Source organism: Anopheles bellator, chromosome 2, assembly GCF_943735745.2.
Source record: "Anopheles bellator chromosome 2, idAnoBellAS_SP24_06.2, whole genome shotgun sequence".
Taxonomy (NCBI): domain Eukaryota; kingdom Metazoa; phylum Arthropoda; class Insecta; order Diptera; family Culicidae; genus Anopheles; species Anopheles bellator.
Window position 1 is genome coordinate 47,814,726 of NC_071286.1, and position 20,044 is coordinate 47,834,769.

The 20,044-nt window shown below is 40.4% G+C and overlaps 6 protein-coding genes across 9 annotated transcripts; 2 read left to right on the top strand and 4 right to left on the bottom strand.

Moving 5' to 3' along the window:
• Position 1: 1 nt before the first annotated feature.
• LOC131208986 (translocon-associated protein subunit alpha) lies at positions 2 to 1,745 on the bottom strand. The gene is made up of 3 exons (XM_058201939.1): positions 1,543 to 1,745; positions 705 to 1,421; positions 2 to 614 (listed from the first exon to the last, which is right to left on the bottom strand). Exons 1-3 carry the CDS (start codon positions 1,604 to 1,606, stop codon positions 535 to 537), a joined length of 861 nt encoding a protein of 286 aa, XP_058057922.1. The 5' UTR covers positions 1,607 to 1,745; the 3' UTR covers positions 2 to 534.
• A 346-nt stretch (positions 1,746 to 2,091) lies between these two features.
• Positions 2,092 to 2,631, top strand: LOC131206866 (uncharacterized). Its single transcript, XM_058199447.1, has one exon. The coding sequence runs from the start codon at positions 2,164 to 2,166 to the stop codon at positions 2,527 to 2,529; it is 366 nt and encodes a 121-aa protein (XP_058055430.1). The 5' UTR covers positions 2,092 to 2,163; the 3' UTR covers positions 2,530 to 2,631.
• LOC131206865 (scaffold protein salvador) lies at positions 2,620 to 5,074 on the bottom strand. Its single transcript, XM_058199446.1, has 5 exons — positions 4,945 to 5,074; positions 3,504 to 4,866; positions 3,254 to 3,435; positions 3,061 to 3,193; positions 2,620 to 2,976 (listed from the first exon to the last, which is right to left on the bottom strand). Exons 1-5 carry the CDS (start codon positions 5,030 to 5,032, stop codon positions 2,934 to 2,936), a joined length of 1,809 nt encoding a protein of 602 aa, XP_058055429.1. The 5' UTR covers positions 5,033 to 5,074; the 3' UTR covers positions 2,620 to 2,933.
• A 410-nt stretch (positions 5,075 to 5,484) lies between these two features.
• Positions 5,485 to 8,498, top strand: LOC131212416 (calmodulin). Its single transcript, XM_058206275.1, has 4 exons — positions 5,485 to 5,672; positions 5,729 to 5,759; positions 5,849 to 6,162; positions 6,257 to 8,498. Exons 1-4 carry the CDS (start codon positions 5,670 to 5,672, stop codon positions 6,356 to 6,358), a joined length of 450 nt encoding a protein of 149 aa, XP_058062258.1. The 5' UTR covers positions 5,485 to 5,669; the 3' UTR covers positions 6,359 to 8,498.
• Positions 7,845 to 14,452, bottom strand: LOC131212415 (uncharacterized). Its single transcript, XM_058206274.1, has 5 exons — positions 14,071 to 14,452; positions 9,649 to 10,025; positions 9,463 to 9,553; positions 9,207 to 9,325; positions 7,845 to 9,062 (listed from the first exon to the last, which is right to left on the bottom strand). The coding sequence occupies exons 2-5, from the start codon at positions 9,782 to 9,784 to the stop codon at positions 8,911 to 8,913; spliced, it is 498 nt and encodes a 165-aa protein (XP_058062257.1). The 5' UTR covers positions 9,785 to 10,025; positions 14,071 to 14,452; the 3' UTR covers positions 7,845 to 8,910.
• Positions 14,453 to 16,696: 2,244 nt separating this feature from the next.
• LOC131208989 (multiple coagulation factor deficiency protein 2 homolog) lies at positions 16,697 to 20,038 on the bottom strand. 4 transcript variants are annotated; one of them, XM_058201944.1, is made up of 5 exons: positions 19,976 to 20,038; positions 19,672 to 19,904; positions 19,439 to 19,587; positions 17,570 to 17,792; positions 16,841 to 16,973 (listed from the first exon to the last, which is right to left on the bottom strand). In XM_058201944.1, the coding sequence occupies exons 1-4, from the start codon at positions 20,024 to 20,026 to the stop codon at positions 17,608 to 17,610; spliced, it is 618 nt and encodes a 205-aa protein (XP_058057927.1). In that variant the 5' UTR covers positions 20,027 to 20,038; the 3' UTR covers positions 16,841 to 16,973; positions 17,570 to 17,607. The 4 variants fall into 4 exon arrangements, with proteins under 4 accessions (XP_058057926.1, XP_058057927.1, XP_058057928.1 ...); XM_058201943.1 differs by lacking the exon at positions 17,570 to 17,792 and having other exon boundaries at positions 16,697 to 16,973; XM_058201945.1 differs by lacking the exons at positions 16,841 to 16,973; positions 17,570 to 17,792 and adding an exon at positions 17,068 to 17,398.
• Positions 20,039 to 20,044: the final 6 nt, after the last annotated feature.

The window sequence follows — 20,044 nt, forward strand, 5'->3', positions numbered from 1 at the left end:
TTTCTGTTATATGTATTTATTGAATTAGTACACAACACAAAACAGTTCTTTAGCGGATAAAGAAAACTCCGCTTCACTTTTACCATAAATGAACATCAGTCAACATCTGCATGATCTCTGATGCGTCAATGAAACGCCGTGAAATACTTTCGCCAAACATACTTTTCCAAGAGAACAACACTGTCGGAATCCTCCATGAACATGTTTCCTTCTGGCTACGATACGATTTTATCAAGGTATGCTGTATGCTCACACTTTCAATGACGCATAGAGTTTAAAGGAGTTTTGCCACCATTTACTGAAGGAACGCCCTCCCCAATCCTTTCGATGAACTTCACAGGACAACTAGTTGAGTGCTATCGCCCTACGTCTTATGGTACCTGTGCTCTATTCAATTTCTCATATTTTCATGTTGCACTCTGAGAATTATTTAACCCTAGGGCTCAAGAACTAAAGAGATGAAGGAAAATGATGAAAGAGCATGGATGGAACGAACAGAAAAACATAAATTGTGAAAACATTCCCTCAATAAATCTAGGAAGCTGCCTGAGCTTTAGCTTTTCGCTGCCGTGGGCTCTGTTTTGGAGAAATTTTGCCACTTTTTGGAGAGTTTTCTAAAATAAGAAAAGAATATATATCGAGCGATTAAGAGCATGTAAGCGTGAAGGACGATTTTTGGTGTGCGAGATAATGTTCATACTCACGTAATTGTTTCAGAGTTTCAGCTGGAATCCATTCGTAATCTACGTCTTTGGAATTGGTTGTACCCGTTTCAACGACCTTGCGAGTGGTTGTTGTGCGTTTTCGCTTACCGTACGATCCCAAGAACTGTTGACCGAGTACCAGCAGCAAAATAACGATAGCCGCCAAAAATACATACAAGAAGAAGGTCTCTCCATCAAGTCCCTCGTCGATTTCGGTGATCTGAATTGTTTCGTTGAAAACCGCTTCAGAGAACTGATTACCGCGGCTGTCGCGATAATTCAAAGCAATGTTTAGACCAAATGGACGCCCGGCAAAGCTTTCCGACGGAAGAAATGAGTAAGATACGGTTGCCTCGTGACCCGGTTTCACTTCACGATTAAACGCGACCGCGGAGAAGTTCTGAATGAAATAGTTGAAATCCATCGAGTAGCGGAAGGATGCTTCCACCGTTTCCACGACAAAGTCTTCGAACTGGCCTTTGTTGGCAAAACCGACTAGGAATTCTACTGGATAGCCGGCAGGAAGCTCAAGTTGAGAACCTGATGCATGCAGAGGTCTCGTAAAAAGAAGGAATGTATCGGCGTCGGGAGATTTCGTTGTCTCAGGTTCATCCTCGGACTCAACTTCGTCTGCCACGACTGCTCCATCTTCCGTTTCCACATCGACCAGCTCTTCGTCCAATTCGTCTTCCGTGGCAAAGGCGAAGGGGTTTGGGCCTACGGAGAAGGTTGTTGAAAATAAAAGAAGGATTATGTTGCGCGCATCACCGGGTAGCACTTTCACGGTTGCCACGTCGAAAACCACCAAATGGTTCACCCAACGAAGAAAGCCGCTTACCGGTATTCGCTGTTAGTAGAACAGCTGGCAAAACGAGGAGCAAGAACACGAGAAATTTCTTCATTGTTGTTATGATTAGAGTAGAATCAAACAACCGTTTTCACTGCAAGCGATTAAAGGGAACTGAACGCAAACGGGATTCAACTTCGATTAGCAGCAAATCATATTTCTTTAGACGTGCTGGACAACAACGAATGCGACTCACAAATATCAGAAAATCAAGAGTGGACGTGGAGCCGCAACATTGACAGTGTTCGGCCAAATTGGCCAAATTCGGCATCTAACCGTCAAACGATGTGCTTGAACGTAGCCCTCTAAATTGGCTCATTGGCTGATTCCAAAGAGAAAATTAAAAGCGCACAAACTAACAGAGCAATTGGTTTTGGCCTTTTCAAATCAATAAACAAAATTAAATGAATTACAGTTTTACGTTGGTTTAATTTTCATCCACTCATGATCGTGCATGAATTGGAAGTGTTTTTGAAAACTTATATGCAAATGTACATAATTATACAGCTGGCTTACGCAACGGACGTCAAACGCTGTGTTTTGATTGAAGTCAGAACGTTCTGATACAAGAAATAAAAGATCGAAATCGACAAGAAATAAAAGCAATTTGTAATGCCTCTGTTTCAGCAACCACGTTGGCTACGTAGATTGATTCGGCGTCGAACAAATCCTATTCCTTTGGATCGTGCACATCTGTGGAAGAAACGATTAAGTTTGTTCTACGCTATCGTCGCCTGGAATGCCTTTGGAGGCGTTTGCTACATGGTTTACACCGGGCGCAATGATTGGGCAAAGTTTTATGGCTACAAAACGGAAGAAGAATCGCGTGTACCGCAAGCCGTCCGATTTGCTAAACAGTTAAATCTCCCAAACGCAAAGGTGCTCAAATTCAGCGGACTTTCCAAGGCAGATGAGTACGAACTGAAAGAGCTCGAAGTAATCCGTTCAACAGACTCGTCTCCGAAAGAAGAAAATTAATAAGGGCTTCTTTGATTAGTTTCCATCCCGCGTCGCTGATTTCAAGGCTGTATTTCCAATATTCGTTAATATAAAGCTCGTTAGTTTAGCGTTTTTTCATGATGCATTCGTATTTTATTATCCATAACTCCGCCTTGTTGCAAAACACTTCGGTTGTCAGTAAGGCTCTTACGGTTCTTAATCTTAAGCATATTCTTAACGCTGATGAAATTATGCGAGCCTTGTGGAGTTACCAGCAGCTTCCGTTTGAAAAAAGAATGCATTTTTCGCAAACATCCTGCGAACCCGCTCCGAAATTAGAAGAAGGTTCCGTTTATCTCTGCAGATGGTTAAACAAGGAACTGTTTGATATCACATTCTGTTAAACAAGCAAGATGGTATCTGCAGCAAAACCGTTTTTCCGTTCACATTCGACGAATCTCTTGCATGCGAGAGTGTATTTGTATCCTAAAAATAAAATCCAAACACAAACAATTGGTTTTTTAAATCCGTGCAAGAAACATTGGGCGAGCGTTTGGTAGTTTTTCTTACCTAATCACTTCATACTTTGCCACAATAATATTACATTCCTGCCGGTATAACTTTTTCATCATACCGAGAAAATCTTCCAACTGCTGTAGTTGGAACATATCCCACTTAATAATGTGATCTTTTTCAGAAGACGCTGGAAATGAGAGGAAAATGTTATTTTTCAAATGTAAATGGGTCTTAGCCTGTTGCTTACATTTGGCATAAAGAAACAGCCATTCAGGAACTTTTTCGGTATTGTACGGATTAGCGGGCACCAGTGCATTGTGACGAGAAAAGTGCTGCACTAAAGGGCGAGGAATCTCAACTGGAGTCGCGTGCGTAAGATAGCATGATGCTAAATATGGCAATGTCTGCTCTCCTTGCCCCGTGATATAGCTACCATAGTAATAGAGAAGAGGATGATGAGTTGTTTTGTTGATGCTATTTTTCAAAGTTTTACTCACTTGAAATAAGGTCCATATTGACTTGCTTCAATCCGTTGCCAACCAGTTGGTAATGCCTTCCTGTCCAATGGATGAGCCCAGTGAGTGGTTTTAGTGTTGTGATCGATGTAGTATTTTCTTCCGCGTAATGTGTAGTCCACGGACCAGCCGGGAGGCAGCATCAGCTCTTCTTCTCCGTTCTCACCCCCTGGTGTGGTGCCACCATTTGTCTGCCCAATGCCTCGTTGAGCACCACCTCCCACGCCATGTCTTGCACTATGCAGCACTACCTCGCCATAGGTGATGCCGTTCGCTTCACTTGTACCAATAATCACATTTGAATACAATGGTTGCGACGAAGTTTGCGGTTGTGTCAAGGCAAGGTAGTTAGACGTACCGCTTGAATTCGCCTGTTGGTTGCCGATACAAACATTTGAATACAGCGACTGGTGCGATGAATTGTTGCTGTTGTAGTTCTGGTAAATGGTGCAAGAGTTTGTGTTACTGTATATCGGCGATTCCGACCGTACGAGCTGAGATTGATTTTCATAAATCGGATAGTGACGATCGGTTGGCACTGGCTGTTGTTGGGCCAAAGTTTGCGAGTTCGCTTGCTGCGACTGTGATGGTTGTGATTGTGGTTGTTGTGGAGGTTGCATCGCTTGCCGCGCGGAGAACTGGCGGATGAAAATGGTTGGGTCGTTTGCCATGCTAGGGGCAGCTCCGGGACTACCATTGCGGAGCAAATTCCCGTAGTTTTCGAAGCCATTTCGATGGGCGTTACCATTATGAATCTGATTGTAAGAGTATTTTCTCTCAAAATGAGTGAGATACTGCTGATGAATATGTTGTTGTTGTTGCTGCTGTTGTTCCTGTTGTTGTTGCTGTTGTTGCTGCTGATGTAGTCGATACTGACCAGCAGTAGCGGACACATCTGTTTGTTGCATCAGTATTTGATCAATAGTGTCGATGTCCACGTAGTTTCCATGGCTATTATTGTTTCGTGCATCCGTCGCCATAACCGCGCCACTGTTCATGTCCATTGGGGCACTTTTTAACATTAAAGGCGGCAGTCCTGACTGTCCTTGCAGGCATCCATTAGCCGATCCGAGAACGTTCGGTTGCTCGTTGTTCAGGCTCAGATTAACAAACTTATGAGCCAAGTTCGGAACATTGCTACTGGGTGTGTATTTTCCTTCATGTCCAAGCCCGCCTACCTTTGTCAATACCTTAGAGTTTCCAAATTTTTGCAAGTTTGGAATATTATTATTGGCGTTCGTTTGCATTCCAGGTGGTTGCCCAGCGTTCGAAACGAGCTGTTGGGAGCTTCGGCGAGCTTTGGCCAATTTACTTTTGCTTTGCTCTGCTGTCCATACGTTGATTACTAGAAATGAGAGTATGAAAAAGCAGAAGTTGAAGTGCGTTCCAAACACATAGTCCAACTAGGACTTCTCACACTTACTTGGAATTTCTGGAGGTGTATCTTTTTTCACATATTTACCCACTACACCTTCCTTGATGGACTTATCCTTACTCTTACGGGACAACATGGTTATTTTCCACTGCAAAACGCTGAACGAAAACTCAAAAAGGAATCCGAAACAAACAGAAATAAAAGGATGAAGAATCGTTCACGTTCACGCGGTATTGAAATTTGACGTTCATCATTGTTATTTTGTTTCATCGAGTTTTCATCGAGTTTTCATCGAGTTTCATCGAGCACACCATATCTGGGGCGCCAGACGAAGCGCAATTCGAACCGCAAAAACGTCATTTCGTTTGCGCTTCGTGTGGCAATAATATAAAAACGAAATGTCAAACGTGTTTATATTCGTGTTTTCGGTCCGAGAAAACAGAAATAGAAGAGAAATAAATTGATTTCTGAATATTTTTTCTGTTTTTTTAGATTTTGTTGCTATACCAGCAAATAAGAACTTATGTTATCCTCTGTTTGTAAAAAAAGGGTTTGCTAACGAGTTTTTGCGGTCGGCCGACACATAAATGTTTTGACAGCAACGCAGCAGTTTGGCATTAATCTGAAATGCCAAAATCGTTACGTTGCGCTTCGTCTGGCGCCGCAGTATCGATTTTGCTATGACAGAATGGCAGACAAAAAAAAAAGACTGGGCAGTGAAGCAACAAGTGTGTGAACGAAACTAGAAGAACTGACGAAAGCATATTAAAACTATGGTTTGTGTTTGTATTAAAATTACAAAATTACAAATTAAATTAGGGATTTCTTTCAGGCCCGCTATTTCAAAGAACAAGACGTGACTGGTACGTAGGGTAGGGTAGGGAACAAGCTGTAGGGTAAAAACCACTGTTTTTTTAGTGACTTTCGCTTATTATTCGTAAACTCATTGCAGAATTTCGTGAATGTTTTTACCTCTTCGCACGTTCTGGTCACATTACTACTCTGGATGAGCTAACGGTAATTATGCGATCGCTGGGACTGTCTCCAACGATGCAAGAGTTGACCCAGTATCTGAAGAAGAAGAATGGTCGAATGAGTTTCGCCGATTTTCTGGAAGTCATGCATCAACATTCGCGTGTTGAAAATCTCCCCGACGAAGTGGTACAGGCTTTCAAAGCGGGAGACAAAGGTGGTCGCGGCACCATTCCGGCCCGTCAGCTGCGACATCTATTGCAAAATTGGGGGGAAGGGCTATCGTACCGTGAGGTAAGCGTTAGTGATTAGTCTATCTTATCGCTGATTTATCATGAAAATTTTAAGCTATTTAGCTGATATTATTGATTTTTTTGTGCACGATTAGGTGGACAACATATTCCGTGAGGCAAACGTGTCAGGGAATGGGCATGTACGTTACACTGATTTCGTGCGTGTAGCTTGTGCGCCAGTTCCAGACTACTACTGATCGTACTATGTTGCTAAATGCAAAGGATCTGAGGTCATGCCCACCTTATCACGTTATTGCAATCATCGATAATCCTAATTCATTCTGACAAATTGTTTCGATATTCTTCTTGGCTATTGGCTTGGTTTGGCTTCTTACTATCTTCTAATTTACTAGTGTTACGCGTAGATCTTGAATATTTAAAGCATTTTTTGTAGTAGTACAACCGCTTGAGACAATAAATACGGTCCGGTCCGTTCCTCTAAGGTTAAAAAACCGCTTGAGGCAAACATAAATTAAAAGAAACTACAAATTGGCATAGTTTTGTTATACCCCGTGAATATCACATGAGCATATTGCAACACTTTGCATTCCATATTTCATAACATTCAAATATCTTTGGCACTCAGTGCTAAGATAAGCATTATGCCAATCGAGGTCCGAATACTCATTTTGTACAGTGGAAAGCAAAAAGACGCGTACCTACTAAACCAGGATGTCTTGCAATACTAGACATGTTTTCGCGTAGTTGGAATTGAGCTTGTTCTAAATATGTTTGGTTGAAATTTTTGTTTTATATCAATGATCCCTAAATGCAGCAAAACTATCATTTGCCCCGTCGTATTTCGTAAAATCTTTTGTGTTCCTGAACTAAACTTCTGTTTGCTTTCCACTGTAGGTGTAAACTAATGATTAGTTAGAGACCCATGGTGAGCAATGCTCGAATCGTGTACGAATAGTGAATAGTCATCGATCGTGAAGCCAGGGTTAAATCAGCTAACTAAACATCGTGTTTTCTACTGTTGCACATTCACTACAGATTTTACGTGGAGTTGGTTGGAAAAGTTTATTTTTCAAGTTCGTTTTTGGTAGTCTTTTTGTTAGCAATTACCGTACAGCAAAAAACAGGCCTCCAAACTAAGTATGAAACAATTCAACCAACCTTGTTTAAACGATAGTAGGTAGGACATACAATTCATAAAAAATGTGCAAACATAATATGATTTATAGTGAACTGATTGTGGAGATAGTTTGTGAAATTTTACTAGCTACTAAATTTACGGGTCCGATCGACCACTCATAGTAACACTTAAGAATTGTTTCGCCTAATCTTTAAATCTTAGCAATACAATTTAAAAGTCTGATTCGACCACGTTTACGGCACTTCCTTCATTGTGTACAAAAATATGCTTATTGCACGTTTTTCGCAGTTTAGATTTAGCGTTAGGTTTGGTGTTGAAGGTTAGTTACTAAAATAGTCTCAAATAGTCTGGTCGTAATTTAATTAGTCTTAGCCCTAAACATGTCGACATACCGTTGGATGTTAAATCACACAACAGCTTAAAACAGTAGTTTTTAAGTAACCTAGTTTAAATTTCTGTTGGATTATCATATGTCTAGAAAAAAATTATTTTTTCGCTAAACTGAAAACCTCGTATCAACTTTACACTCTTTTCGAGTGTTTGAATCGATGCTTTATTTTTGCATCGTGACTTATTTTCTTCCAGTGACAGTTTTGCTTTGTATTTTGAATAAGGCAACGTTTTATAACTATGCCGACAGTAAATATCTATGCCCTACAAACTGTTGCTCGCGTGACGTAAACGCAACGTTCAACAGCATAACTTATTCTCATAATTCTGAAAAGTTGTGTTTCGTGATTACATGTTTTAAATGGGAATAATTTTTATCAATTTATTATTCACCCACATTGTTTTGAATGGCACGAAACGCATTACGTGAGTAAGGGTTTTCGCGACTATTTGATTTTCAAGTTATCTTCCAACAGACAACATGAAACATGCAGTGACACTTTTTTGTCTTTTTCGCTATATTTTCTGGCTTGGTGCACTAGTTTGCTGAATATTATTAATATTATCTGGGTTAATCAAGTTATAAGTGTATTAAAGCTGTTGCATTCACATTGTGTTTTCTTAATTATCAAAAACATTAGCAATTATCTTTGCAGCACTCTCCTTATACTCTCAGTTAACTGCTACGTGTGGGTGAGCCGTGCGGCGCACCTTAATAAAACGATCGGTAGAATATATAGAAAAATATGCTTAAGTATTAAGTGTATCGTATGTTATTTGTTACCGACGGTCTCCACCGAACTAGTTCTCCCTTCATTGAGCTTTTGAGCTCATGCAATAAAGTGAACCTGATACGGGATACATGATGGTGTTGGACAATACTGGACTGATCTTATCTTAGTATCCGAATCTTTGTCGCAGAAAATATGTTATCAAATGACGTAGTTTTACCTGTAGATTGAAAAGGAAGTGGCGTAGGTGGTACTCTTTGAAAAGTGTTTTATGAGGAATTTATTTCGACAACTGCGCGAAATCTTCAAATTTTTACTACCGTGATTTTTTCAAGATGGTGGGGTGGGAATGTAAAAACTACTTTTTGATATGACTAACATGTCTAGGGATAGTGGTACTTATTTCTTGTGGCACCAACTTTTTGTAGAACAAACAATTGACGGAGGTGGACATAATTTTAAGCAAAATATTAATGAGGCTTGAATAGTACAAGAACGTGTTTTACTACCATTTAATTATTCACAACGTTCACGGTGTCTTGTTCTTATGTGTCCGCCTCTTCTTAAAGCCACCCATTTGCTTGAGTAACTGTGAGTTTTCATCATCGTTATCGGAACCGTTTCGATGTTCCCAAAGTCGCAGCTTCCGAGGAATATACAGCAATCCCATCAGTGTTATCGCTGGATTGATGAGAACAAAAAAAACCGTTGATGAATAGAATCTTCACGTTCTGTTTGTTTGTTTGGAACTTTTGGAATTTGATATTTCTGAAAAGCTACACCATAGACGATGAAATATTTAGTAAATAAGGTTTTTATACTTACAGTTTAGAACGCACGGAAAAATAACGTAAAAATTAAGCGTTGTAGAGCGGAAGTACAAGGCCTCGGTAATGTAGAGCATCATAGTAATCGCCAGTGAACAGCCGCCCATGCTGACGACTCTGGAGAGAACAAGTGTTGCGACGGTAGGTACGTAGAACAAACACCATATTAATTTTTTTGTAACACATTAACACCTTATGTACTTTGAAAGTTTGTCGCCTTTTATTTGAATACATGAGACGATTGGCTTACTTACGGTTTGTAGTGTATGTATAGCGTGCAATGAACTAAGGCAACGGCTTTCAGAATGCAGTAAATTCCCAATATCCTAGAAATTGTATAGTCTCCTACAGCATTTTTGTCCCGTTGAAAAAAACATGAAAAAAATTAAAATATTAGTCAACATTGCCATTTTCCCATCTTTTTCTCTGGCAAATATTACCTTCTATAAATTGTGTTTCCGAATGGTCCCCAAGAAAGCTCCGACGTTCAATGTAGCAACGAAAGGCCGTGCCCAGGTCCATGAATGCAACGAACGCAATCCATCCTCGAAATGCATACAGCAACTTTCGTTCCATTTTATTTGGCAAGGACCTGCTGTCGTTGATGTAGAAATCAGTGGATTTGCTTACCGACCACTAGCTCTATGAGGAAGTGTGGAATGCACATGCACGATATCGCTTGTCTTTGTGTAGAAATTGGCTCTACATTTATTCAGGTTTTTCACTACAAAAATGTGCGCTAGGACGAGATTCGAGTGTGTTCTAGAGTATCAGAAGTACACGTTGTGCCTGCATTCCTTTCGGTACTAGCTATCATCTGCGAATGAGTTAAAAGATTTCAAATCAAGTTAACAACGGTAGAAACAGTAGCAGTGATTTCAGTAATAGTAAGTATCAATAGATAGGCAGACGTATAAATAAATAGAAAGAAAGAGATTTTAAAATCCAAAATTCTAAACATAGGTATAAAATCTGACATTTCCTGGTTAGGATTAATTTGAAAAGTTTTTGGATGATGTTGAAATTTATCATAGAATCGTTTGAGTGCAATCACTGGTGTACGTTTTAATGAGTAGCAAACACTGGTATACGTCTCATCAAAACAAATTTGGTGAGAATATGGTTAAGCATTAGTTTTATGTAGTTAAGGCTGTGCTAACCGTAAAAATGTGATCAACAAAATATTTCGTGTGAACTATAGTTTCTACTGGGAGCTCCCAGAAGATCTAACATAGGCACATGTAGAATGAATAGTATCCTATCACGTAATGAAAGATAAATATCATTAAGTACGTCAGATTCGATCTACTACGTTTTTTGTGTTGGTTGGTGTGGTACCTAAACATCGAGCTTTGCGCAAATGACTTAAAACTGTTTTCTTGGTGGTTACTCTTTAGCCTCCGGGCGATACTATGATAACTAACATGCTGGTCAACTTTGATTCTCTCTCTCTTTCTTCTCTTTGGCGCTACAACCGCTGTGCGGTCTTGGTTTGCAACTAGAGACATTGTTAATACCTCTGGTGCTATCCGTAACAGTTTGATTTTACGGGCGGGGTTTTTAGCCCCGCGCCAACCCCTGTCCCGCCGGTATCGGGAATCGACACCATGGCCGGTTGAGTCAACTTTGATCGACTTTTATTATTTCTGTGATTGTATCGGCATTTTCGACATTCCTGCCATCTCAAGCGAGGCCTACAAGCTCCTTCTGTCCCTCTGGTTGTTCTAAGAAGACTTTGCGGGCTGGTTCATCGTCCGCCATTCTCATGACATGACCAGCCTACCGAAGCTTGACGAGGCGTATACGCTGCACGACAATACATTCGTCGTACATTGCGTTCAACTCGCTGTTATCGCGGCTTCGCCATTATTCCTCCACGCATACGGGGCCAAATATTAGTCTGAGCATCCGGCACCAAAAACACCATGCCTGATTTCAGCGGCCTAGCTTTAATATTCGCCTTTATCAAAGAAAAACTGTAAAATGTATCGCTTTCCCCCTTTTTTCATTTCTATTGTTAACATCCTGTGATTCACAAACGAATGGAACAAACAAAAAACAGCTTTCACTATTTCATAAGTGGGAACTGTCAGCTTTGAAACGAGAATAAACTCGAAACTATACGAACGATACTTTACGAAATATCGATCAGTAAAGCCATCTAGCGAGAAAATAATAGATTACTTTTTCCTCTACATTATTTCTTTTCTTTCGCAACAATTTCTTCAATATTCAATGGAATTTATGCAAGAATTTTAAAATGCCTAGTACAGTCATTGCATTAAAAAGTAATGATACGAATCTTAATCATTGCAAGAAAAACAAGAAAACAGTTACAAGTTACAAGAAAAATGTTTAGATATGTATAGTATGACAATGTGACATAGTTGCATAGACATTACAAATATAGTTGGGAAACAAGAAAAAGAAAAATAGTTTGCGTTTCACGAACTAATTTGTTCGTGGTTCAGTACTGCCAATAAATGAGATATTTTACGTTCAACGTTCATGTTCAAAACAATTGCTTGGAAACAATTACCTATGCAAGGTAACCAGAGCTATGCTCAATTGCGACATGTTATGACAGGTTTAGCGTTCCGTATGCCCCCATGCACTGGCGTAATATTAAAAAAAATCAATGAACGGCTTTGCATTCGTGATGGAGCTCTAACTCTCACGCCTTAGGACCAATAAACCATACCGGAAATTTGCTTTGCATGTTAAGGAAGTGATTCGTTAGCAGCTAGTAATGATCTTGAAAATACGCCACGGACCATGTGTAACATTTGGAAGAGGCGAATTGAGAAGTGCTTGGAAGCCGTGTTCTAAACAAAGAATAGTAAATTTACACACATTATTTTACTACTTTTCCAAGGTTCATTGTAATGACACATGTTTCGAGTGCATTCTACTAAATCTTGGCACTTGAACATAATCCCACTTGAATGGAAAATACAAACCCGTGAAGAGTGTATAACAGAACTATTGAAAAACAAGTACACGACACACAGGAGCAATGTCTTGCATATGCGTTTTACACCGGCAGGTCAAGGAACCGTTTTTGACTTTCTTATGGAGTAAGTGAATTAGTTGAGCGAAAGCAACCACGCAATTGCTGACAAAAGAAAACTTGTAGAAGCACTCCGAGGAATACGACTGACGTCGTTTCCTAGAAATGTTTACCAGCGGCTGCATTGAGTTTAGCCATCTTACGTGTATCGCGCACTTGGTCAATATCAATGATTTTTCTTTCTTGTCGTGGCAAGACGAGCGATGAAATTAAGAGGTTTTCTCAAGTGGATTTCCGTGGTGAACAAGGGAAAAATATATTGAACGTGCAGGTCGCACATTTGCACTTGTCAGCAAAATGTCAAATACCATAGAGACTTCCGTAGACCATTGAATTAGATTCGTTTTAAATCCCATGTTTCTGTCGCCCACTTCAAGACTGTCACTGTTCGTGGTTTCACGTGGCGGGAATTCTCCGTAATTCATTGAGCTAAAAATTGTGCAACCATCGCATTGCTATCATTGCAACTGCAATTTTATCCAGTAGTTGGTTCACCGAAGAACTGTACCAAGATCCGCTTGACTGCAGTAGTTAAGAATAAACGCGTGACGATGATTTGTGAGGCTCATGAGACTTTTGCCACATCGTCTGAAAATCGTTAGAAGGTAATACGATATTGTGGACAACAAACTTGTACAGTTACAACATTTTTAAGAATTTTGTAAGATAAGAATATCGAGCGTGTAAAAATACGTGATGTACCATAAGTTCCAGAGATAAAAAAAAATGTTACGACCGTTTTCCTAGCAACAAAACTTTTGCGTTAATTAATTCTACTCTTTACTGTCCGCTTATTTTAACTATGTACGTTGATTGCCCATTACTGATATTTCATTACTAAATTTTGGCTTTTAACTAATTTTCACAGATGAGCAATACTTTAAGTGGTTGTATAGTGATGTCATATGGCGATGAAATACAGAACGTGTTTACACTAGCTTAGCAAGAATGGTAAAAATAGTGGGATAACTGTTCCTGTTTCCAAAGCAGTAAAAAAAAAGTTAAAAGTAAAATATAATCCCGACAGAAAAAAATAATACTCCCAGCCAAACCCCAAGATATCATGTGAAACGTATACCAATTAGGACGCCTCAAAGTTCTAGAAGTACGCCATTTATCGAATATTCTTCCCAACGACATGGCGATAGTGAGTGTATCGTAAAATACTTGTTAAGCAAAAGTTTTTTCTGCCAACCGCTTTGAACTGTGCTTGCATGAAGCCAACCAAACACGGTTTACCAAATTGTATTAAACTTGTTACTCTGACCCTTGGGCCAAATTTCCGGATATTGCAACGTGCGAGTAAATGAAATTCCATGTGAGTGAACAGCAACTACAGTTTAAGTGTAAATTATGTGTGTTTACATTGAAAGCCAGATTTGACGGCATATGTGGCTACGACGCTATAGCCAATCGTTTTCGGATTGTTAGCAATAAAGCCTATGAAAACAGATTGCATTGCATTAGCTGTGAGTTGATGAAACATTTGCCATTCAACAACTCGACTTCAGTTACACGAAACCAGCGACGCTCAAAAGAATGGCCTAAAAATAACAATAAAGCGATGTGAAAATTAGATATTTTCAACACGACCGGAAAGAAAAGCCCCCGCAATCTGAATCCCGACGGTCGGCAACGAAAATGAACCACGGTGGTTTGAGGGAAGAACTGAAATCGAAACCAATACAATACAATGATATTGCTGAAATACACAAAAAGCGCAATAAAAAAGAGCAGCAAAAAGCTATTCGAATTTTATTTATGAGCAGTTTTTTAAAAGCCAATTTCTTACCTCTTCGGTGCGTGTAGCCAGATTCTGTAAAGCCTTTGAAAATAGTATTCTTTTCCTCTTTTGTACAGGTGTTATTGGTACCTTTATCACTACGAATCACTGTGCCGTACTCTGCGATGAATGATTAGGTTTCATTCAATGGTTCGTAACGAAACTATTGGTGCAGCTAACTAATATGAAAACCGGTGGTTCACTACTTCCGTTTCCTACCGTAAAAGGTTCCCAGAACATCAAAGTAGCTGAATCTTGGAAGCAGTTTGGCCACACGTTTACACTGGCTATCGGCAAACTGCGATGATAGCCTGGCACGTGGTTCCGAGCAGTAAGATCAACGCTTCTCACACAATTCCTTGGAATCACGCTCCCGAATAGAGTGGGTTACGAGCACTGGGAGGAGTGTAACTGTATACACAAGAACATCCGATTGTACGACGACGAGACGATCTCTTCTCACAGCCGGATGGTCATCGCCCGCCGCATACGCAGCGAGATTTCGGGACCAAAGTGTGTTCGAAAGGGATAACGCAGAACCATACCACGCACACTCTTAGAAGGTCCGAACACTCTTGGGTGCTGCCGCCGGGAGAGAGCAACCGCTTTTCCACCCAGCGCTCCCCTACTTTTGACGTTTGCGTTGTCGCTCGTTTTCTGCGTATCGAACTTTTTTCCACATTCACGACACTTCGTTTGCCGGGTTTACCCTTTTTTGTCCTCGTCGGTGGTGGTGGCATCGGCCCAGCGACATAAGGTATAAAAATATGCTACCCATCGGCAATGCAACGGTGTCGAGGCGGAAATGTCATAAGTACCTTGCATCCTGCTGGTTGGTGGAATGTATTAACAGTTTTCCACTTGGCTACCTTTACCACGCACACCAACACACGAATCGTACCAGGTATTGCATGCTGTCGATTGTTCGCCTTTTCTTCTGGATCGATGATGATTGATATGCACTTCTTAATGGACACGATGGTTGACTTAAAGAAGGTACTCAGCTCCTGTTTCTATTGTGCCTGGGAGTACTTGCACACACGCCATGTAAACCCTGGCATAACGGAGACAGCGGGGCTTCAGCCGTCTACGAATCCGGACTCCGACTCTGTCACAAGTCCTGCCATTGAATGAGCCGCAGGTCGAGTCTCTACGAAATCCGGTCGTCTACTGTCGCTACCGTGGGAGAACAACGAGAAATAAACATGAGAATCACGCGCTATCGTGGCCCGATGCGATGATCACGAAGCTGGTGCAGGTCGGCTGTTCGGCATCAACATAGCCTCAGGAGCCGAGTACAGTTCGGCAGCGAAATTGGTATCCTTGGCAGGATATCCGAAGTTTTGGTGTGGCGTGTCGCAGCAATCTCAAGCAGGAAGCAAATCAAAAAGATCGGCACAGCAAAACCAGCACCTGCGACGATTTATTAACTTTCGATACGGCGATAGAAGTCTCTGCGCATCGCTAGGAAGTGGTGTTAACAATAAATAAGGAATCGCTCCAACGTGACAACCGTGATTTTAAGTTACATAAAAATGGCACAGTTTGTAATGTAAACATATTTTAAATCTTAACCTCATTTTAATAAAATTATTACTATTTATAATAAAGCTTGTAAATCCGGCCGGCGAAACCCGTTCCTTGAGAAAAACAACAAACCTTTACAATTTTCAGTCAGTTACATGCACAACTAATGTTTAAGCACAGAAATGCGATACGATGTTGCAAATTCATAGCAATTCTCGAATCAGACATAACACCCTTACTGCGGAAAAACAGCTGATGATGGTCAGCCTGGGTCTTTCGTGCGCACGCGTTTTCCTTTTCTAATATTTATTCTAGTTCTTTAGTTTATATTTCCTTTGCAGTGAAGCGCACTACGATCATTCAACAGTTCAGCGTTACCAGTGTTGTACGGATACGGCTGTTTCTGTTATTTGCTTTATGCAGCGGCATGTGCGGTTTTTTCCACAACCGACACAGTTACATTCGTCATCTTTGAATTGCCAATTGTTTATGTTAAAGCCGGTGTTCAGACGACACGAGCACCTTTTTTCTTAGAATGTGCTATATTTGTCGTAATGAGGTTTTAACTAGTGGCCAGGGCGTAGAAAAGAAACGGTGCTGATTCCGCCGTCTTTAGTTTATTTTCACGCGACGAATTGTCATGCCTATCGCGGAATCTGGCGGGGTAATGGGTCTTGTATCAATGCTACCTTCTATGTGGCGTTACCTTACTAAATTTTTATGTATCAATGATTTTATAAAAAATACTGTTCTTTAGTAAAACGTTAATAATGTCGTTTTATTGCATTTTAATGAAAATACCCATCTGGCTGAAAGAATAGCAATTGTGATGAATGGACATTGTTTGTCGGCTCAAATTATTATTTTATTTTTAGAATAATGTCGTATTTATGTCTCAGATTAGAGATATCTGTAGAGACGTCCTTGATGACCCAAGCAACGGATGTAACGAAAACGCAGGAACTTTTAGGGATAAATATGGATAGTAGACTAAGTTGGGTTCATACTGATGTTAAAAGTAGAGACGAATTCAAGCACAATATTATCTGAAAATAGCACATTAAAATATGTTCCTTACAACATCCAAGTTAGAAGGTTTCTCCTTAGAATATCATCAAAGTATGCGGTGCCTTCGTTGTGTTCAACAATTGTACATGAGACTTTATTAACGTATCCCCAAACTGGTGTAACAATCTATTAAAGAGCTTGAGCTGCTTCGGTTTGCCGGTACTCTGTGTAAGTTATATATCCATCTTGATCCTTGTCCATCATTTCCAGTATCGGATCGACTAGAGATTGTAAAGTTTCATCGTTGTAAGGTTGTGCATCATCATTGCTACTGGCAGATCCTTCTTCGTGACTGTCTGGATGGTCTTCCTTGTTGTCTGTAAGCGGTAAAAACCAGCATCGAAATAGAAGTATCTCATACGAATTTACAATGCGTCTGTTTTAGTTTCTACACCTACTCGCTGACGAAGTATCACGACAAAAAAGAATGCATGCTTAAGGTTTCTGCTAAATTTTATTAGTAAAGAACCCAATGCAAATACATACTCTAGTAAATGCAAACAAGAACTTATGTGTATCAGTATTGATGAACTCACTGTCCGTGCATTAAACTGAGGGAATCAAATAGTCAATTATATAATATACATTTAACGTCGATTTGATAGGGCATACTCAGCCCAATCTACAACACCATCATCGTTGGTATCCATATTTTTCATGACGGCGTCTACGATTCCTGATAGCTGCTCGTCAGTATAAGGGACGGGTTCGTGGTGATGTTCGCCATTGCCACTATCTTTCTCTGGACGAGAAAATTATTACGGTTACTGTAAACATTTTACCGTGTTTCCAATTAAAACAAAACCCCACAAAACATTATCGAACGGTCACAAAAAGGCAACAAACAAGCAAAAAGTGCAGTATAATAATAACCACCACCCTGCAGTTGGAAAAAAAACATCTACTCATCTACCTTTTGCTTTTTTACACATTTTTATCCCGAATTGCAATTTAGGGATTATCGGGGAAATCATCACGACGGTTTGCTTCAACACCCGACAAACGGTACTCAGTATAGTCAACATATCCATCACCGTTAATGTCCATCATCCGTAGTACTGAATCAACGATATCTTCCAACTGTTGGTCAGTATATTCAGGTGTCGGAGGAGTACTTGGGACCGCTGTATCGTCAGCTGCAGGTGCGTGATGCCATGATTTAATGGACCAAATAAAAGAGTGATTTTCTTCATTAGGTCGAAAAATGGAAATTTTTGGACACATAATAGTAAACATCACCTGACGCGGATGAGAATGCTTAATGAGCTGCTTCGAAGTTCCCACAATTAAACGGGTAGGAAAATGATTTGCTGGTACTGATGTACCAGCCGGTGTATATTTATATAATTTTCAAATTAGAAAACAAAAAAGCCTACGCGAAACAAAAACACCAACATTTACATACATCATACATTACAAAAGACCTTTCATTCTTTGAGATATCGATAACCACCGTTCAAATACTACTTTGGCAACTTTCAAAGTGTGCTTGGAATGAAACCCAGTGATCATAGCATGTGAGTAGCAAGAGTGAATTGTATGTGACACGGGGGGACACGAGTTTTTTTTATGAATGTTGGAATATGCTACGGAATATTTGGAGGATGATGAAAGCCGTATACTACAGGGCAGTTGTTGTTCCCCAATCATAAGAAGGATCGGAATGCTAATACTGTCGAATTTTGTGCGAAATTAGGGAGACTTCAATATGAGAGACATATTGATAAATAAATGAATTATTACAAGATAAATATGAATTATAAAACATCTCGCTTCGAGAAAATTTTGTATGCCAAATAATGACTCTGAAAGGATTGCTGCCAAATGCCTTTTTACTTCGTCCAATCGTTGCGGTGCTTTGAAAGCTCGTTTAGTCTTTGTTCAGTCTATTATAACTTTTCCGATTCGCTGCATAACTGATTGCATAGTTCAGGAGATTGCGTTCTTTAAGGATGAGCTTGTTGTGCTTGTTGATCTTGTTGTTGCTGCTGGGCTGCTTTGTGCTGTGCGTGTACAAATTCCGGGTAGTCGATGAAACCGTCCTGGTTGTGATCGTCCGAGTTGAGGATGGGATCGATCAGGGCTGATAGTTCGTCATTGGAAAATATTTTTTCCTCGTGCTGTGGTTGGCCGCTGTTTTCTTGTGCCTTGCCTTGTTCTGCACAGTTGATGTTTGAGGTGATTATGTTCAGCCGTAAAAGAAAGCGAATGTTGAAGAATGGTAGGAAAATATGTCGTAGTTTTATCATTCATCAGAGCGCATGATAGGATCAAACGTGCGCTGTATGTGCTTTGTTACATTCTCCATGTTCCACCATAGTCAGTGTCTTTTCATGTCGGAGGGAAAGAATGCAGAAGCTTCGATATTGTTTTGCTAAACACCACATAGTCGAGATTGCACGCGATTCGATACGTGACTCATTTCAAATGACGCATAACATGCACATGAAGCATAACAAACACATAGTAGCAAACACCAGACCCGGAAGACCGTAACCATTTTCCATGTTAAACAAAAACAATGTTTTGCGACGTATCACAACAAGAAACAGCACATTTTTGAATTTGGGAAACTTAAGCTGAGGTAATATTAGTTGGTGCCATTTCCGCTATTGCAAAAAACTATGCTTCCATCCCTCTTAATGAAATGCCACTGTACATGGCTACACGTGAGTTGTGAAATATTGTTTGATCAAACAATGTGCGCTAGAGCCCATGGCCTGCAAATGCGTACAAAGACAAACACAAAACCACACGCGCTAGACCAAGGTTTACAACTTACCGTGCCAGTGGATGAGTGATTTTATCAGCTCACATCCGTCTAGCTTGTTGTTGTTGTCCGAGTCGTGCATTTTGAAGTAATGGAACTGTAGCTCCTGTTCGCTCATCTTGCTTGTGTCGATCGGGACATCCATATGCTCTGCGATGTGTCTGAAAATATGTAAATCGGGCGAGGTATAGAAACAAAATTCGACGCCACGTCACAATAGTCTCGAACGAAGAAAAATTTCTCACTGTTTCTCTTGTTGTAAATTGCCGGTATGCAAAACTTGCTGGGGGCCTTGGTCCGCATGGGGCTGCTGTTGAAATTGCTGCTGATGCTGCTGATGCTGCTGTTGCATTTGCTGGTGTTGCGGCGGTTGCTGCTGTTGAGGAGGCTGTTGATAATGTTGTTGCTGATGCTGTGGGGCTTGTTGCTGGTACTGAGGAGGTGGTGGTTGATAATGTTGCTGCTGTGGCGGTGGTTGCTGTGAATGAGCAAACATAAGGTGTAATTTATTAGCGCAGTTTACAAATTGCGCCAGTTTTTTAAACTTACATAATTATTTGGATTGACACCAGGAACTGCACGTTGACAATTTGCTAGCATTGCCAGATGCAGCACTAT

Bases quoted from the DNA above. Each gene is read 5' to 3' on its own strand.
- LOC131208986 (XM_058201939.1), bottom strand. From the start codon at position 1,606: ATGAAGAAATTTCTCGTGTTCTTGCTCCTCGTTTTGCCAGCTGTTCTA. The intron at 1,422-1,542 runs GTAAGCGGCTTT...CCTTCTCCGTAG, and splicing joins TCTACTAACAGCGAATACCG to GCCCAAACCCCTTCGCCTTT. The intron at 615-704 runs GTGAGTATGAAC...TTCTTATTTTAG, and splicing joins TGAAACTCTGAAACAATTAC to AAAACTCTCCAAAAAGTGGC.
- LOC131206865 (XM_058199446.1), bottom strand. From the start codon at position 5,032: ATGTTGTCCCGTAAGAGTAAGGATAAGTCCATCAAGGAAGGTGTAGTG. The intron at 3,436-3,503 runs GTGAGTAAAACT...TTACTATGGTAG, and splicing joins CAATATGGACCTTATTTCAA to CTATATCACGGGGCAAGGAG. The intron at 3,194-3,253 runs GTAAGCAACAGG...TCTCATTTCCAG, and splicing joins GCTGTTTCTTTATGCCAAAT to CGTCTTCTGAAAAAGATCAC.
- LOC131206866 (XM_058199447.1), top strand. From the start codon at position 2,164: ATGCCTCTGTTTCAGCAACCACGTTGGCTACGTAGATTGATTCGGCGT.
- LOC131212416 (XM_058206275.1), top strand. The intron at 5,760-5,848 runs GTACGTAGGGTA...AACTCATTGCAG, and splicing joins CAAAGAACAAGACGTGACTG to AATTTCGTGAATGTTTTTAC. The intron at 6,163-6,256 runs GTAAGCGTTAGT...GTGCACGATTAG, and splicing joins AAGGGCTATCGTACCGTGAG to GTGGACAACATATTCCGTGA.
- LOC131212415 (XM_058206274.1), bottom strand. From the start codon at position 9,784: ATGGAACGAAAGTTGCTGTATGCATTTCGAGGATGGATTGCGTTCGTT. The intron at 9,554-9,648 runs GTAATATTTGCC...AAAATGCTGTAG, and splicing joins GGAAACACAATTTATAGAAG to GAGACTATACAATTTCTAGG. The intron at 9,063-9,206 runs GTAAGTATAAAA...TCATCAATCCAG, and splicing joins TTTTCCGTGCGTTCTAAACT to CGATAACACTGATGGGATTG.
- LOC131208989 (XM_058201942.1), bottom strand. From the start codon at position 20,026: ATGCTAGCAAATTGTCAACGTGCAGTTCCTGGTGTCAATCCAAATAAT. The intron at 19,588-19,671 runs GTGAGAAATTTT...ACATATTTTCAG, and splicing joins AATTTACAACAAGAGAAACA to ACACATCGCAGAGCATATGG. The intron at 18,815-19,438 runs GTAAGTTGTAAA...TCAACTGTGCAG, and splicing joins ATCACTCATCCACTGGCACG to AACAAGGCAAGGCACAAGAA.